Source organism: Myxocyprinus asiaticus, chromosome 2, assembly GCF_019703515.2.
Source record: "Myxocyprinus asiaticus isolate MX2 ecotype Aquarium Trade chromosome 2, UBuf_Myxa_2, whole genome shotgun sequence".
NCBI lineage: Eukaryota > Metazoa > Chordata > Actinopteri > Cypriniformes > Catostomidae > Myxocyprinus > Myxocyprinus asiaticus.
In genome coordinates this window covers 6641013-6660153 of record NC_059345.1, presented here as the reverse complement: position 1 = coordinate 6660153, position 19141 = coordinate 6641013, and the positions used below count along the sequence as shown (strand labels likewise).

At 34.3% G+C, this 19141-nt stretch overlaps 1 protein-coding gene across 1 annotated transcript; it reads right to left on the bottom strand.

The window, feature by feature from the left end:
* Positions 1-8998: 8998 nt before the first annotated feature.
* On the bottom strand, positions 8999-18911 carry sirt3 (sirtuin 3). The gene is made up of 8 exons (XM_051647675.1): positions 18767-18911; positions 18286-18379; positions 18009-18182; positions 17691-17923; positions 14848-14948; positions 14502-14663; positions 14084-14296; positions 8999-9911 (listed from the first exon to the last, which is right to left on the bottom strand). Exons 1-8 carry the CDS (start codon positions 18855-18857, stop codon positions 9888-9890), a joined length of 1092 nt encoding a protein of 363 aa, XP_051503635.1. The 5' UTR covers positions 18858-18911; the 3' UTR covers positions 8999-9887.
* Between the last annotated feature and the right edge of the window lie 230 nt (positions 18912-19141).

The window sequence follows — 19141 nt, the reverse complement described above, 5'->3', positions numbered from 1 at the left end:
AACAACATAACTATGTGCTTAAGCTAACAATACACAGACAATTACAGTCTTTCATGTCTTTATTGAACTCATCCCATTAAATATTCACAGTGCTATTTGAGAGTTTTTTGTTTTGTTTTTTTAATATATATATATATATATATATATATATATATATATATATATATATATATATATATATATATATCCTTGATGCACTCTAATGCGTCTTGGATACTACTATTCTGATGCTAGTGAAACTTTGTAATGCAGCATTTTTCATACTGCTGTCTCCTTAAAACGAATCGCTTATGATGCATTATTCCTCTTTTGTGAGTCGCTTTGGATAAAAGTGTCTGCCAAATGAATACATGTAAATGTAAAAGGTTAAATATTTAAAATAAAAAGACCCTAGAGTACACATTGTGTGATCTAGTAGGACAGGCCTTGAAGTGGCACCATATATTTAGTTAAATCTGATTAATTGTTGAAGGCCTTTTAAATATTCTATAGATACTGCATAGCTGTGAGGGTACCTTTCATTCTGCTGAAAATTGAATTGCTTGTGACAAAAAACAGATATCAGAGTGATAAAACCGCAAGATGTTCCCACTGATCTTAATGAGGTTTGAAACAGGTTCATGTAGTGTTTCACTGCTAAAGCTTCTTCTTGAAGGCTCCAAAATGTCATGAAAAAAGGTCTAATGAACTTCCAGAAAAGCCCCAAGGATTTCCCTATACATGGTTGCAGCCTGCTTTATTCTTTGAGCTCATCATCTGCACACAGTGAACAAATATCAGACACCTGGGCAGAATTCCCACGTCTTTTTTTTTTCTTTCTTATTGAATAATATATAAAACGTCTGCATGATCAAGTGCAGCTACTCCAGTATGCCTGACTTTTACATTTCTTTTAGAGAATGAAGAAAAAAACAGTCTTGCAGAAGGTTAATAATGGCACTTTAACTGAGCAAATGCACATGTATTATAGTTATTAGGACTGTATAAAGTATAATATGAGGTACACATAAAACGTGACATCAAGGTGGATGACTAATCGTCTAATTTTAAGCTTAATCACAACAAGCCAAAGTCTCACCCTTCTAAAAATAAAGGTCGGAGCCGTATTTGAGGGCACGTAGTCTTGCAAAATATGGTGCAGAAGCAGTAAGTGTGACCCAAGTTCGAGTCCTGGCTCGAGGTCCTTTCCAGTTCCCGTTCCCGCTCTTCACCACTGTCGTTTCCTTTCTGGGTCATTCTACAGAAATGTCCACTTTTGAGTTAGCAAAATGTTTACAAATCTGTTTTATTTTTAAACATTGAACCTAGGTTACATTTATTGGTAAGCCACATAAATGTCATGTAAAAAGGGATAATTTTCTATCCGTTCCGGAGTGGAACTTCAATAAATTGCCCTTGAAGGTCTCTGCGTTGTTCTGTCTTTTCTGAGTGCTGAAGTAAAGCAATTATTGTTAATTCGCACTTTTGATTCCGTTATTCATTTTATCTGACTCCAATTTTATATTAATCTGACTCCAATTTTAAGGTGACCTCTAATTAATTTTTAAGCTCTAATTAATTTCTGATCATTCTTTTACTTTAACATTTTTAGGTTATTGATTACTCTAAATCCTCTTCTATTCATAGTCCTTTCGATCTTTAGAGACTTACGCCGGCCGTTATTAAATTACGTAAACCTCCCGAAAATGGATAGCCAGTTCTGTTCTTAGTCAGCGGTTGTAGGGTTAACTAATATTGTCTGGTTTGGCTTGTCTCCTAACCAGACGATATTGCCGCTTAGTCACGTACATACAACTTGCTAAGACGGGCGATGAGCAGTGACTGAGAGTCTTTAAATGGCTTTCTCCTACCCGATTGTCCTAGGTGGTTGTCCTACCTGGTTGTCCTGAGTGAAATTCAAACTGAGAGTCTTTAAATGGCTTCCTCCTATATTAAAGCTCCAGTAATGATATAAATGATTTCGGCGGAATTTAGAATAAATCAAATAATAACAATTTATTTGTCAGGTAGGATATAAAACATTGTTGCAGAAATTCAAATCAAAGCCAATTTCACATGATCAGAATAAACAAGCATTACTAAAAATAAAAGACAAGTCAAAGAAACATACCTGACAAAACTACATGCAGCGGTACAGCATGGGAGATCTGCTTATAGATTCCCAGAGCTTCTTGCCAATTTTCCTTAAATACCCAGACAGAATAAACATTGTGTACCAAATGGTATTATCCTTTGAACAATGAGAATTTGGGGGTGAATGTGTTCTTGACTTCCTGGGGTTTAACCTTGTTAACATACAGGAGATAATTTAAATTGTAGGTCAAGGAGGGGGATAGACCTCCAGAATTATGCAGTATTTGGCAAAGACCTTATAACTTTGTCAGCATTAGTTTTATCAACATGGGAAAGAGACCACTATACCAGTCGCACAGAGACCTCTTAAATGATACCAAACACACAGAGTTGCATTCTTTGTTTTCATGGTATTTGTTATAGTTTTACATATAAATCTTGTGTCTTTGTATTGATCCTGAGCTGTTGAAGGGGAGAAGGGAAGAGAGAAGAGGGGGAAGCAAGGTGATTTGCAATTTATCACACGTGGTGATATTCAGGTGTAGATTTCAGCTTTTGTGAGAGAGTTCTATGACGTTGATTCTCGCAGAGTTCTTTGACTTTTACCAGAAATGGCGCCTTTTGGGTGTAGACATCCTGGTGCCAGCCTTACAGTCAGCTTAACAGATTTACATTTTTAAAACATATTGATGAAAATGTAAGAAAGACTGTGTCATCTTTTTGTCACTTGTGTTACTTTATAGTTTTTGGAACATTAAATATATTTTACAAATGTCATTTCTCTGTGCACATGTAGTTACAGGCACAGACGGGTTATTATAAGGTTAAAAAATAACAAATTAAGCTTTTGTTAATTTCAATTAGTGATGCAGTTAGATCCAGCAGATGGGAATGACTTCAATATATCAGATAATTTGTAGAAGGAATAACAATTTTTAATTTACAGAAATTAATAAATGAATAAACTATGAAATAATGAGAATAAATGTAATAATACAGAAAATAAATGTTTGATTATAAAATGTTAAGTAGATATATCTTAAGGATATATCCAAGGACTAAGTCCTGGAATAAACCTAATAATACAAAGTCTTGTCTTTGTCTAATTCCATTAATGAAGTAAATGGAAAAAAGTTAAAGTACAGAGTGTCAAGATGAGGCCTCAAAGTTGGAGATCAGATGCGAAGAGCTAGAGAGTTGAGATGTTAGTCTGACACCCAGATATTCGTTAAGGTCTTCATACCCTCTTGGGATTGTGCCAGCAGGCATTTCCTTTCTAAGTGCAGAAAGTTCTGCACAATGATGTAATGACCCTAAGTTTCAGGTCAGGCAGTTAGGGCTTCAAAAAGTGTGAAACTTGAGGTTTGAGTGGAAAGATAGACTATAGCTCCACTCATACATTTGTTTATGCAAACAACTTGTAAATTTACTTATCTCAGTGTAATGCGAGGATAGGTGTCGTGAAACATATCCTGTTATGTACTAGGTCTATGTCTGCTCTATGTCTGCATGTTTCTTAGAACAATAGCAGACATAAACTATGCTCTCTCACTCCAGCTCTGAAACATCATCAAGTCAAAAGGGTATTCAACAGGTCAAAAGGGTAACAAACTGATATACTAGAAGACCAAATGTATACATTTGGTCTCACGCATGCATTTAGTTCTCACGGGAACATTGGCATGAAACATGGATATAATAATAGTAATACAGATGATATAAATGAATATAAAACTGAGTACATAAGGGTGAATATATGAATATGATTGCATAGCTTCTGATTATAGTTGATTTCAAGCATAATATCAATAAGCAAGATGTATAAAATATGGGAAAGACTCTAGCCACTTGCATCAATTAGGTTTGTGAAAAGTGTGATTGTGTGGCATTTGCTCATTTACACCATCATATCTTTGCTATAATTATAAAAATATTTGAAGGACAGTAATAAAAATATAATGATACAATTCTTAAATACTTACTTAAATAAAGCAACAGTCAATTCATATAAAATCTTTCATATGTTAAATATGACAAAAAACACTGGTAACACCAGTGACACAGTGAAGCTCAAAAGATTCCAATCCTCCAATATTGATTACTTGGATGAATTTAGAAACAGAGTTATTTAATATAAAGCCAAATAGTATCATTGACACTTAGAAAAAGATCTTTAATAACTGTCTTTGAGTATTAAAAAAAAAACTGCTTTAGGAAAACACTAACATAAAAAATATGGCATATATGTAGTCTGCTTATACTATGTTGCTGGACTAAGAGGGGGAAGATTGGAACTGTCCTCTGCTATTAATAAAGTACAAAAGACATGGTGCCTTTGCACCTTTCTGTCCACCACCTTAATTGCAATGTCCAGGTGCCCCATGGTGAACTCCCAGAACCTCTGCTCAATCTGAAATGATCACTTAATCAGTGCTAGGGGCTCTGGAATTAAGCAAATAATCTGTTTGTCACCAATATCAATTAATGTCATCTCTAAAGCTTGGCCAGATGGTCAGATGAACTTCTATCTATACCATGTTTAGCCATTCCTGACTAAAGAAACAATGACAAAGACAATCGACAATCGACAATCAAGAAATGTGTATTAAGTAGAGCTATTGTATGGATAACAACTTCATAAACAGACTTAACTAAATCTTTTTCACCCAAGGTTGTCACTGGTGTTACTGGTCATCACTGAGAAATTGTAACACCAGTGACACTTTTTATGAAATATGCATTTGATAAAATGTCAGCTGCAGAACCTAAAGCCACGTGTTGCTAATCATACTGTACTCTCTAAAAGATGTCATTTAATCCATTTGTATTATATATTTTTTACAGTTCCCTTATAATAATATAGATTATACCAGTGATGTCACCTAAAAGCTACAAACGAAATTATGGAGCAAATTTGGAAACTTCTGATAATTGAAATGGGACAGAAAACATTTAATGTGCCTTTCTTGACAGAACTTCAGCAAGAAGAATGCAGGATGAAGTGACATCAAAATCTGGATATGTTTTCCAAACAATGGTTTTTTGATCCGTGGTAACACCAGTGACATGACTCCAGGGGACAGCTGTTTCCATCATATTATATATAATATTTATTTGGAATTTCATTCATGTCATACGTGTAATACATGTGATATTGAGGTATACATTATTACATTTAGGCCCCTAAATCTTCATAAATGGGGACAAGCACTTTTATATGATTGATTAAAAATAAATATTGCCTAATTCATGGCTCAAAAAGGTATAATTGGTATTAAAAAAAATTGCTTTGAAACTTTTGAAAAATGAAACATACTGAGTATCCTTATGTTTCATCATTAAAGGGACATGTTAAAGATTTTATAAGTCATACTGGTCAAGCTAAATGCCTTCAATAATTTAGACGTACTGTACTGTGCAAAAGCTTTAGGCACTTGTGAAAAATGTTGCATAGTGAGGATGTCTTCAAAAATATTGACATAAATAGTTTTCATTTATCACTTAATGTCATACAAAGTCCAGTAAACATAAAAAAAGGTGTGACCACCTTTACTGTACCTTTAAAACAGCACCAATTCTCCTAGGTACACCTGGACACAGTTTTTCTTGGTTGTTGGCAGATAGGATGTTCCAAGCTTCTTGGAGAATTCGCCACAGTTCTTCTATCTATTTAGGCTGTCTCAATTGCTTCTGTCTCTTTATGTAATCTCAGACTGACACGATGTTCAGTGGGGGGCTCTGTGGGGGCCATGACTTCTGTTGCAGGGCTCCCTGTTCTTCTATTATATTCTATGTGCAAAAGTAATGTTTGGGAGTCTAACACTTATATTTCCTATTGACACACTAAAGCTGAAGATATAAATAACCATCTTAAGACAAATGCTTTTGTGAAACATGACTTTTGCACAGTACTGTACATCTGGTTAAATGGGCAGGGTCAGGATAGAAAATAACATGGTGGACCTTGAGTGGGTAAAATTAGCAACTACAGGGTCTGTAAATGATATCTAACAAACATATTTGTAAATGTATATTGTTGAGTTTATTTCTGTTGACATAAATATATTGAAATTTAAAAATTGCATACATTTTCCCTATATCTTCCCAAAACATAAATAAAACAAAACAGTTACGCACTTCAAATAACTCAAAATAGTTTTGCTGGATTGTTGATGTCACCTCCAGTGTGTGTGATGTCATTTCAAAACATACAGTAGATGTTCAATTAAAGGTCACAGTATCATGACACACATCTGCTTTCAGTGATAAAATGATGCATTTACCACATGTTAGTGAAATAATGTAATACTAAACACTTAAAGGAATATTCCGAGTTTAATACATGTTGAGCTCAATCAACAGCATTTGTGGCATAATGTTGATTATCCATGTAGAAGCAATGCAATCGCTTTGGGTGAGAAAATGATCAATATTTAAATCCTTTTTGATTATAAATCTCCACTTTCACTTTCAGAATGGGATTTTTAGTAAAAAGGACTTAAATATTGATGTGTTTCTTACACACACCTATCATATCTCTTCTGAAGACATGGATTAAACCACTGGAGTCGTATTAATTACTTTTATGCTGACTTTATGTGCTTTTTGGAGCTTCAAAGTTCTGTCCACCATTCACTTTCATTGAATGGACCTACAGAGCTTAAATATTCTTATAAAAATCTTAATTTGTGTTCTGCAGAAGAAAGAAAGTCGTACACATCCGGGATGGCATGAGGGTGAGTAAATGATGACAGCATTTTCATTTGTGGGTGAACTTTCCCTTTAACAGATGAAGAATAAGCAATTGTTTTGTTTTTTTAAGTTTCCAATGAACCATATAGCCAACTCAAGAACTGTTTATACAGTAAGTGGGTTCTTTGCTGAAACTAATGCTAGAACCACAAAAGACTTTATATTATCGCTCTCAGAACACTGTTGGATAAGAAGAACATAGATCATACAGCTTTCTCTCAAACCTTCTTAATGGTTTTTTAACTATACAATAAAAAAAACTAGTTTTTTATGTTTATTAAAAAATGTTCATTAAACATTTAAAAAGAGAGCAGATCATATATCCGTCACTATAAAATTCTTACAGAAACATTTCAAAACATTTTTTTAATTCATTTGCGAACCACTTCAAATCCAATTGCCACAGTACACAGTAGTTTAATTACATTCAACAAAATACCTCATCAAATAACACCAAAAGACGATTATTTGTCAAATGCTTTTTGATACCATATATCTAGCATTAGATTAGATTAGTTTGGAAATGTTTTATTGTCTAGGTGTTGTATTCAGTACTGACTTGCCAACAGTCTGAACTGAACCAGACAGAGGTAGTGTCTGTCACTTTAACTGCGAGACATTGACGCAATGAACTCTGAACGGAATGCTGAGCAGTTCACCTTCTCATTGTCCTCAACAGACTGAACAAGGATTTCTGAAAGTCATTATGAGCCTGCGACTATTTCCCTCATTCGGAGTATGATCACAGAACATGCCCATTTATGAATTCAAGCTTTCATCAATTTGTGTTTTAACCTTCAGTGCAACCATGACAAAACAAAGAGTTGTACTTCACATCAAACCGGGCAGTGCATGTTGACAGTCTATTTCTACTGAACAAATGACATCTTGTTGCAGGTGTGGTAATAACATGGTGTTGGGGGCCTGGGTAGCTCAGCGAGTATTGGCGCTGACTACAACCCCTAGAGTCGTGAGTTCGAATCCAGGGCATGCTGAGTGACACCAGCCAGGTCTCCTACGTTTACGTTACGTTTACGTTTATGCATTTGGCAGACGCTTTTATCCAAAGCGACTTACAGTGCACTTATTACAGGGACAATCCCCCCAGAGCAACCTGGAGTTAAGTGCCTTGCTCAAGGACACAATGGTGGTGGCTGTGGGGATCAAACCAGCGATCTTCTGATTACCAGTTATGTGCTTTAGCACACTACGCCACCACCACTCTAAGCAACCAAATTGGCCCGATTGCTAAGGTGGGTAGAGTCACATGGGGTAATCTCCTTGTGATCGCTATAATGTGGTTCTCGCTCTCGGTGGTGTGTGTGGTGAGTTGTGCGTGGATGCCGCGGAGAATAGCGTGAAGCCTCCACATGCGCTACATCTCCGCGGTAACGCGCTCAACAAGCCACGTGGTAAGATGTGTGGATTGACGGTCTCAGATGTGGAGGCAACTGAGATTCGTCCTCCGCCACCCGGATTGAGGCGAGTCACTACGCAACCACGAGGACTTAGAGCGCAATGGGAATTGGGCATTCCAAATTGGGGAGATAAATAAATGTGCATATATATTTATGCATTTGGCAGAGTTTCCTGGGAATCAAACTCATGATCTTGGCATTGCTAGTCCCATGCTTTACAAGTTGAGTTACAGGAATGCCATACAGGAAACATCAAATGTCTCAAATAAAAAATAAAATAAAAAAAAGATTAAAAACAATTATTAAATTTATGGGAAACATACGGCAAGTTTATCGACTAAGAACCAACATTTGGTCCTGAACTAGCTGACTTAATTTAGGCTACACCTGTTTGTTACTTGCAAACCTGTCTTAGTTTTTTATCTTATACATTTTATGTTTATTTAATGTTTTTTTTTTTTTTTTACAAAATGACAAAAATCAAGGCTTTAAACTCTATTGTGGTAACAGACTAGTAAAATTTGCAAACCTCATCTTAATGAAGAATAAAATGGCTCTCTTGAGGTTGACAATCATCATATTATTAATAGTTAGGAACCTCCTTTCACTGGCCATTTGTTGAAAAATAATTTAAAATAAAAACACTAATTCTAAAGTAAATCCTTATAATTTATGATAACATCCTTATAACATTATAATATCCTTATATAACCTTATATGCAGGATAATGAAGTGAAACTGGGGAAATTGGGATAAATAAATGACAAATCAATGCCTCCCAAAAGCCTTTAATGCAAACTTGATGTACAGTAAAACATCTTAGATCATATGCAATATACTTACATCTGAATGGCACAATGTGTGTTTGTTTTTTTGTTCTCTTAAAAAGGGCTTTAAAAGTGATAGCAAATCAATAATGGTGAGACAGAGAGTTATTCAGAGAACAGTTGAAAACAACAACTGAATAGTGAACTAAACCCGCCTTATGCCACTGTGCCTGAAAATTACACAGGATAAAAAGATTTCTTATCAGTTTTCAAAATATCCTTCATGTTTTATTTAAAGCTGTCTTCAGTTTTTGTTTTTTTTTCACTTGAAAGGATTTTACACCCAGTACTTTTGATAAATGTGCTTTAAATGATTTACACACTTAAATAATAAAAAAATAAAACTGTTTTATTCTACATTAGGGTGGTCCCTGCTCATGGTGGATGCCATGTTGAGATCACAAGACCAGCCTAATACTACTCACTTAATCTAGGTATATCTCCCTTAATCGATAAATCAAATGTTTGCTTTTAGATGATACTGTATCTTCGCTGATAGGTGTCAGTATAAAGCACTCTTGTATCGGTTGTTTAGGAAGACGAAAAGACACCAAAAATTACTGTGCCTTTAATCCAGTCAGCTACATTATTGTCAAAGTTATTTTTTTAAAAGTGCTCATGAATTTACCATAGTGTTTGGGTGTTGTATTGATTTAGATTGTTCTAGATCTCTTTTCAACCAAGAATCCAAGGTTGTGAACTACAACTTGTCAACAAATGAAACTCCTCACTCCTCATATAGTGCCATAACTGGGCTTCCCAGAGCACCACCCAACAGCAGATTTAAAGATCCCATGTTGCAGTTAAATCAGGATGCTCATTCCTCCTTTTTCATTGAAGCCTATGGAGAAGGAACAAATTAAACATACTATATATTCAAATCAAACAGTATAGTATTTTCAAATCAAATAGATTTTAAGTGTTTAAAGGTGAGAATTCAAAACTATTTACAGGATTCTGACCCTTTTTGACCAAAGTCCAAATTTTGACCAATTTCCATGACCTTTTCCATGAACTTTCCAGGCATTTGTGATTACTGGATATAGAATTTTGATTCAGACTGATTTGCAAATAAATAATTTAGTCAGATTTTTGAACCGCTTCGACTCATTGCGCAGAATTAAAAAATAAAAAAATAATGTAAAAATGTGATGTAAATCACAATTGTAAGATATAAGTCGCAATTGCGTGTTTTAAACTTGCAACTGTGCGAAATAAAATAGCGATAATATAGAAAATAGTAATGAATTTAAATCTCACAATTGCAATTTATGAGATATAAACTCACAATTTCGTTTATATCGCACAATTGTGACTTTATATCTCGTAACTGCAAGAAATAGAGTTGAAATTGCGATATACAAAAATGAAATTGGGAGAAATAAAGTCTTAGTTGCGAGATTTAACCCTTTAAGCTCTGAAGGTGTTTTTAAAGATTTCCTGTTTCAGTGGCATCCCCAAAATTAAAGGCTTATAATAATAATAATAAAAAAAACAAAAAAAAAAAAAAAAAACAAGGAGGGTCAAGTGTTTGGTATCACTGTAAAGAAAACGTTTTCATTTTTTTAATGAAATAGATTATGATACATTCTGAGACTCTAAGCCTAAGAAACCAAAAAAAAAGAAAAAAAAAAAAAGAAATTAAGCCCAAAATCTACTTTTTTTCCCCTTATTTTTCTCATTTGACATTATATATCTCTATGTATAAATAAGGTGGCTCCAAAAAACTGCTTTTGTTTTATTCCCAATCTTGTCCCCTGTACCTGAGTATAATTTTGTGTTGATACGACAAAGAAATCAAAAGTTATAGCATTACAAGGATAATGTATAATAGTGTCCACAAATGTCTACTTGTGTCCAAAATCCTCTCCGAACAAATAAAACATAATAATTGTATATAAGAACTAATTACACATGCAAACACAACAATGATTAAAAGTTTTCATAGCATGCAGACATGATTTTAGTAATGAGATTTAACAGAATGAGTACATCACATGAGTCTGCATGGCGCCATCTCCTGGTGGCCATATGTAACATTGTGATTCGTGTGGATTATCTAATGATCTGTGCATCTGATTACCTTGTGTGTGCGGGCTCGTTTGAAAGATAATCACTTCCTCTAAGTAATGGTATGTGATATTTTATGCTCCATTTATTTTTCGTGAAGTAATAAGCGAAAACGTGGCATATAAGCAACGCCAACACAATTGTCAAAGACATATACTTAACTATTACTCCCTATATTTTTTACTGTGAGTAAAACAAATAGACCGGTTGTTTTCTACTCTTTGAGAGCTTTCCAACCACATATGATACATGGCTATTTGATGAGTTTGATGTTTTTACTGATTGCAATAATACATACAGTGCAATTAAAAAAAATTTTTTTTTAATAAATTATCAAAACAGAACACTTCTGATTTGTTTGCCAATTTCAAAACGCTTGTTCAGTTTTGGTCATAATGCCAACATGCATTGCAAAGTAGAGCTTCTAAACTTTCAAATGATACCTATTTTGTGTTGGTCAAGACTGTAGTTATTCATATTTTGACAGTAATCATTTTGTTCTCATCCGAGCTTAAAGGATTAAAGTTTTATAGACTTCATATGCTGCACGATTTATACAAAAAGTCATACTGCGATTATTTTGAAAACTATTGCGATTGTTATTTGAACTGCAATATGAGAAACAAAAAACTACACTAAAATATTTTAGCCTATCTTTAAAATTTACACATTTCAGTTTCATAACAAAATTCCATCAAACTGAATTGTATAATATTTAACAAACTTTCATTTAAATAAATAAATAAATGTATTTATTTTAATTTGATTACACAATTCAAATGTACGTTTTTTCTTATGAAATTGAAATGCATAAATCCTAAAATAATTTTTTGAGTGTAGTAGATAAGTGATACCTTTTGACCAAAATTTTATAATGTTTTGCCCATACTGCCAATAAAAAGACTTAAGAGTCCTCTTAAAATGAACCAAACTCAGACCTTTTTCACTACAGCCAAAACTGTTTTCTTCATATTCACATTGTGTACCAGTTTTTGTCCACTTTGTGATAGGGTCTCAGCCCACTATTCATCATCATTATTTTTTGGAACCCAGTCAACTTCAATATTATATTATTGTAATATAACATTTATTATTATTATTATTATTATTATAATTATACTTTACAATAGTAATATATCAAGCTTTTATTTTGGCAGGAAACGCAGGAACACCTTAGTTTCATGTTGTAGCAGAGTTCACAACATCTGTATTATGTGCTTCTAATTTTTTCTCCTCCTCTGTCCACAAATACCCGATGCCATGGGTATGCCAAACATATTTTTAATTACACAGTGAAAAGTGAAATTAAAGTGAATCTGGAGTGCTTTAAATATAACATGCTCAGCACATCTGTTACTCTGAGCATGAGATGAAGTTGTGGATCACGGAACAGCTCTAAAAACACTATTATGTAAACTAACACACTACAGACAGGACAGAGCAGCGCACATTAACTTTAAAGTGAGCAGCGTGTGCAGACTATTTATTTATGACATAAAATTTCAGCCTTTTGCGGTTAAATAATCGCACAAGGTTTTATCGTGATTTCGATTTTATTTTGATTAACTGTGCAGCCCTTATTGTGAGACATAAAATCAGAATCATCTCTTATTTTTTTATTCCATAGTGCATCCGGCTTCCATACAAATCACACATCACTATGGCCCTGTTTCCACCTGGTATTAAGATGCGCTTTGGGTGATCCGATCACATGTGGTCAGCCCTAAATACAGGTCTAAACGGGGTCTAAACCGTTTTGTGATCGGATCACAAAATACACATACTAATGTGGTCAAAAACGCATGTGTCCAAATCGCATTTAAGGTGTAAACGCTAATCTGTCCTGTATGCGTCTTGGCAGCAGTGAAGCACCGCCCCTCACCTGTCAATCAACCGCTGCGGTTGAACATCTGTAGATAACAGTGCATTTACCTGAGAAGCAAAACTGCATATTATATCAAGACTTATATTCAGAGGATATCTTCTTGTTCTACTTTTTTTTTTTTTTTTTTTTTTTAAAGCATAAACCTCACCAAATTTGTCATTTTTAGTAGTGTAAAATGTAATTAGGGTGGTTGGTCTGTAATGCTATTATTTCTTTTTGACCCAGTGATTGCTCTAAAACAAGAGTTTAAACTTTGCCGTTTACGAGCAGCTTTATAAGGAAATAACCATCCGATCAGAAAATTTAAAAAAGCAGATACATCCACAATCACGAGAGCTTCACAGATCTTCTTTAGTGTGTCTGATATTAAACACAGATGAAAAGCACAAAAACATGAAGCTCCTTTAATACAGGTAATACACTAAAATAATGGATAATTCTGCTCGACATGTTGCATTTGTGATTAGATTATATTTCAACCACATCTGGGAGAAACAGTGTGTCATTTTTTTCATGCTTTCTTTGTCTTTTCTGACATTGAAAGTAACAGTAAACCACTGGCATAGTGACTGATGTATGTCATCATGAAACAGAGACTCTCCCCTCCAAATCCGAACACAAGTGGTCACAGGAGACACATTTAAACGACCAGGTGTAACCAGCAATGTGTCTCACCTGACCACATGTGATCGGATCACCCGAGACGCATCGTAATACCAGGTGGAAACGGGGCCTAAGGATCTATCTCCCACCCCTAACAAAAACTAACATACCAGAAAAAGTTAAATGCACCAGAAAGAGTAAAAAGGGCCTCAAGTACACTTATTAAATCAATTTCTTCCCATATTAAAACAGTTTGTACAATTAGGCTCATTATACAGTATGTTGTAATCATGATGGTCTATTGGTGAACATATTCTGGTGGTGCAAGAGATCCATAAAAAAAAAAATACATTTCTCAATAATTCTTGTAGAGAGTTTAATTAATATTCTGTTGAGTATAACAGACCAAAAACTTCTAATATGATTTATAAAAGCAGGGATTGATTGTAACTCACACTGTCTCCGCCAGCATTCATTAATGCTTCTAATTCCTGCCTCCAGCCAAGGAGCTCCACCAGCTTTTTTACTCCGCCAACAACGTCACCCAGCTCAACCACATCATTGTGACGTGGGGACCCCCAGGAGAACGGACCCACAAGATCTCGATTTATCAGAAGGCGCGGCACAGAACCACGGACAGCACCAGCCAGGCTTGCAAAGGGCTCCACCTAATAATTCATAAAATGTGTGGAGAACATTCAGTAATCAGGTAACTCAAAAGTGACATCTGCTGGTGATGCAGACACATAAAATAAAGGGCATGGTCTGCAAATACTCCAACTCGTTTAAAGGAATGTTCAATTGCGTTCATTTGGTTGCTTAAATCCAGTTTTGCACAATAGTTACTGGCCGATTGTGGCGTATTTTCCTCACCTCTAGAGATGTTCCCATGATGATGAGTAAGTCTGCCATTGGGAAGTCTGTAAGATACATGAAGAAGTGCTGAGGGAGCTCCTCACCAAAAAACACAATGTCAGGCTTGATGATTCCTTTACAGGTAGGGCATTTGGGTACTGTTCCTTCCATTATGTCATTCTATTAGGAGAGAAACATATATGAGGTGCTCAGCTCATTGTTAGGCTATACAACTACAACTAAGATCTATTATCAAAAATCCACTATCAAATCACTGGGCAGAACACTCTTAGGTGGCTAGGACATGCTTGCTTACAAATAAGCTGCTAAATGATTGGTTTATTTGGAAAGTGCACATACTAACCCGAAGCTCCTCTCCTTTATAATTTCTGCAGCAGACTGTGCAGGTGGCCGTGGCAAATGTTCCATGTGCCTCCACCAACATCTTAGGTGGAATGCCAGCCACTGAAATTAATTAATTGAAGAAAAAAAAAAAGAAAACACACACACAAAATAAATGGAAAGCAGTAGGGTCGATGGGAAATGTCCTAGATGATGAAAAGAAAAAGAAAATCTCTTTAAATTGTTGTAATTAAATTCTAGTCATTTCTAGAATTTGAAACGTCTTATTTTTATAATCTAATAAATAAAAATGCTTAATAATGCAATCTTTGTAATCATATTCGTTTCATACATCTTTGCAACATTTTTATTTAATGACTCTAAAAATGTCAAGAGATGGAATGTTAAAGTAATAGCACATCTTACATTCTGAATGCATGTAAATCCATTTTAATAAGACTTTTATCTTTATTACGATCTCAAAAAGGTTATACAGTACTACCTTAACATTTTTTACTTTATGCTCCAAAAATATTTTTGCAAATTAATTTGAATTTAGAAACATGTTCATCATAGAAGATGCATATTCAAGTCATTGAACTGCAATTTTATGATTTTATTATTATTATTTATTTAAATAAATAGATTCAGAGTCAGACACAAAGAATTAGCACCACCAGACTTTGTAAATAATGATCATGAAAACTATAGAATAATTATAACGATTATACAGTGGTTATATCACTAGCGATTAATAAAAATAATAATAATTAATATATAAAATATAAAATAATAAATTAGGCACACAGTAAGTGATTTTAAAATCGTTTAATGATAGGATGAGAGCTTTTATCATATAATCCTTCATGTAGTCATTATTTGAATTATTATATATTATATAATGATAATATAATGGTTGTAACACTAGTGGTTATTATTATGGTTAATCATAATAAACACCAAAAACAAAAATATGAATAATGATAATTGGTATATGAAATACGTATATAATAATAAATTAAGCACACAGTAAGTGATAAAAAGTTAGGATGAGAGCTTGTATCATGTAATCATTAATTTAGTTATTAATTAGAATTATTATATATGATATCATAATATAATGGTTGTATCACTAGTGATTATTATAACTGTTATTATTAATAATAAAAATAATAATAATAATAACAATAATAATTGGTACATAAAATATATAATATTAAATAAAGCAGAAAGTAAGTGGTTTTAAAAACTTTTAATGCTACAATGAGAGCTTGTAACATGTAATGATTAATGTAGTCATTAATTTCATCAATTATATTTTATTTAATAAAATAATGGTTGTATCACTAGTGATTATTGTTATGGTTAATCATAATAAACACCAAAAATAAAAATATGAATAATAATAATTGGTATATTAAATATATATAATAATAAATTAAACACAGTAAGTGATAAAAAATTCTTTAAATGATAGGATGAGAGCTTGTATCATGTAATTAGGGGCCAAGCACTGAAGGTGCGTAGCCTCATCCGTTAGTATTATTATTATCATTATTATTCTGCTTCTTCCTCCCAATAGGAGTCTACGGTAGCCTATAGAACCGTTTGTAGGAAAATTATGAAATCTGGCACATTAATAGAGGTGGTCATGAATAGTCCCCATAGCAAATTTGGGACCTCTAGGACAAACACCATAGCATCACCACCAGTCCAAATATTCAATTTTCCTTTTGTATCGTTTGACCAAGAAACAAAATTATTTTGTAAATGAACCCCCATACATTATAACGCCGCCCATTACAGTAGCTGCCATTTTGGATAATGATGTTTACAGTTTAAAAGATTCATGTCCTTCAAACTTTGTCTGTTTTGTCCAAACAATGGCTCTCCAGACCAAGCTGCACAGAAATGATAGAAAAGAATTTTGATTTTCATCTTTGTTTAAGAGTTACGGCAGCGCAAAGTTAACGAGGCCGATGTAAAACTGGTTGAGAGGCTGTATCTCGGCAACGGTTTGTCCTATCAAAACGAAACTTGGTATGCTTCATCAGGACCATGATCTGAGGCTACATGTAAAGTTTAGAGACAGCAAAAAAAAGAAAAAGCTATTTTTGGCCGTATCTTTTGATCCATATGACTCTAACCTTGCAATGTGTTTTTGCCATCAGCCTGACATGTCAACTGAGTGGATCATTGTGTTAAAGCACTAGTTTATGATTTCAAAGGTCATGGGTTCAAATCCTCACCACAACAAATCATGCAGTTAAAATTTCTGTTGTTATGGAGATCTTTGCATTTGGCTTACTAAATGGTTGCTGGGCTTTTTCTCCAATCAAATTTAGATTTTCATTTTGCTGTAAAGTTACATGAATATGAAGTTGATTATGGTGACCATGATGATTGGCTGTGATTGCTCTATGCTGGGTATGTCCCTTTGGAGACAGTCAATGTTGTGGCTCTGTGGTGCCTGTTGAATGATAGTCGTAGGTTCAAATCCATCCCGAGGCGATGTGTAATGTTGCATGTGTTTGCGCTTTATGTCATATGTGATCTTTGGGTTGTGGTTAATGCTGTGCAATTCCTGCCATTTTGGTGCTTGGCCCCGTAATTGCTGCTTGCAGCTATATTCATTAATGTAGTCATTATTTAGAATTATTATACAGTATGTTATATAAAGATAATATAATGGTTGTATCCCTAGTGATTATAATTACTGTTAATAATAAGAATAACAATTGGTATATAAAACATATAATAATAAATAAAGTACATAGTAAGTGAATTCAAACTCTTTAAATGCTAGAATGAGAGCTTCAACATAGTGCATGTACATGTGGATGGTGTCATCTTAAATACACTCACTTCGCTCCAGTCCATCGATGTTTTGGGTGTACATCCTGAGCAGCTGGCCCTTATCATGAAGCATGCGAATGAAGTAGTGTGTAATGTTGGGTTGGTAATTACCAGGATACAGCTCTTTGGCAAGGGCAAAAAAAGGGTTGGGATTGTGATGGAAGTAATTTATTTCAAATATGGCCTCAGCGTAGGGCAGATTGTACTGTTGAAGGTTGTCATAAAGACCACTGCCAGGCGATCTGTGGGAGGAATACAAAAAGGAGGAAGTTACAAAACATCTCAAAGGTGGATTATGGGACAATTATTTAGTATGTCCTACTTTACCTAAAGTCTGGGATCCCACTGGGTGTGCTGATGCCTGCACCTGCCATTACAACAATTCGTCTGAACTTGCGTTCTCTGATATTTTCTGCAACGTCTTCCAGGGTCTGCTGCTGAACATTGCCACGACCTCCCCCAAACAGCCCGCGTGCTCCACCACATCTTATAAAGCCAGCTCTATCAGGTGAAAATGTTTGATAAAAATGCAATTTTGCTGAGGAATTAGATTCAGCCAAATCTATTCAAAGGGATTATTACAGCAGAAATAAGCAATACTTACGAACAAATGAATTTCGATAGAAATAGTGCACTGCTGTGTGCATGAGGGAACTGTGACAAGATCTTTCGGTGGGCAAAGTTTGTCCTTGACAGATCTGAGGAAAAGCATCATTGTAAGACTCTCTCCTATCACTGGGTCAAAAAGAAATAATAGCATTACAGACCAACCACCCTAATTACATTTTACACTACTAAAAATGACAAATTTGGTGAGGTTTATGCTTTAAAAAAAAAAAAAAAAAGAAAGTAGAACAAGAAGATATCCTCTGAATATAAGTCTTGATATAATATGCAGTTTTGCTTCTCAGGTAAATGCACTGTTATCTACAGATGTTTTGATATTTTATTTAAACTAGACACAGATGCTCATTAAGAATGTCATTTTTAGTAGTGTAGCAGTAACAGCTCATGACAACCTTCTCTGTAAGTTGGTAGAATACACTAAAGAGACATAAATGACTCTTTCAATGACAAGCAGATACTTTGTCTCGTGCACAGTCCTCTTCTCCAAACGATTTTCTCTGTAAAACAGCGCCTGTAAACATTCAGTAATGGGGTTTTCAAGTACAGCATACTGAAATCTTTCTAAGCTCGTACTGTCAAAATACGTCGTGTATTGTATGGGTGTATGTCTTTAAGAGAACGTCATTACGTTCTCTTAAACGTAATCACGTTCTCTTAAAGGCATACACCCATTCTGTTGCTCTGTTCAGACAAGTGGTGTTCATTAAAGACAGTTACATACGTTATTAAATTTCAAATAAGATTGACTCAATTAATCGTACAATTTAGAGATTATTATGAAGTAGAAAATAAAAACATGCAGGTCTGAGATTATAATGAATAAATAAATTATA

What these genes read in the sequence shown, in the direction of transcription:
- sirt3 (XM_051647675.1), bottom strand. Translation starts at nt 18,857, where the DNA reads ATGCTGTACTTGAAAACCCCATTACTGAATGTTTACAGGCGCTGTTTT. An exon ending in AGGACTGTGCACGAGACAAA is followed by an intron (nt 18,380 to 18,766) that starts GTATCTGCTTGT and finishes GCTTTTCCTCAG; the next exon opens with ATCTGTCAAGGACAAACTTT. An exon ending in TGAATGCTGGCGGAGACAGT is followed by an intron (nt 9,912 to 14,083) that starts GTGAGTTACAAT and finishes CCTTCTCCATAG; the next exon opens with GCTTCAATGAAAAAGGAGGA.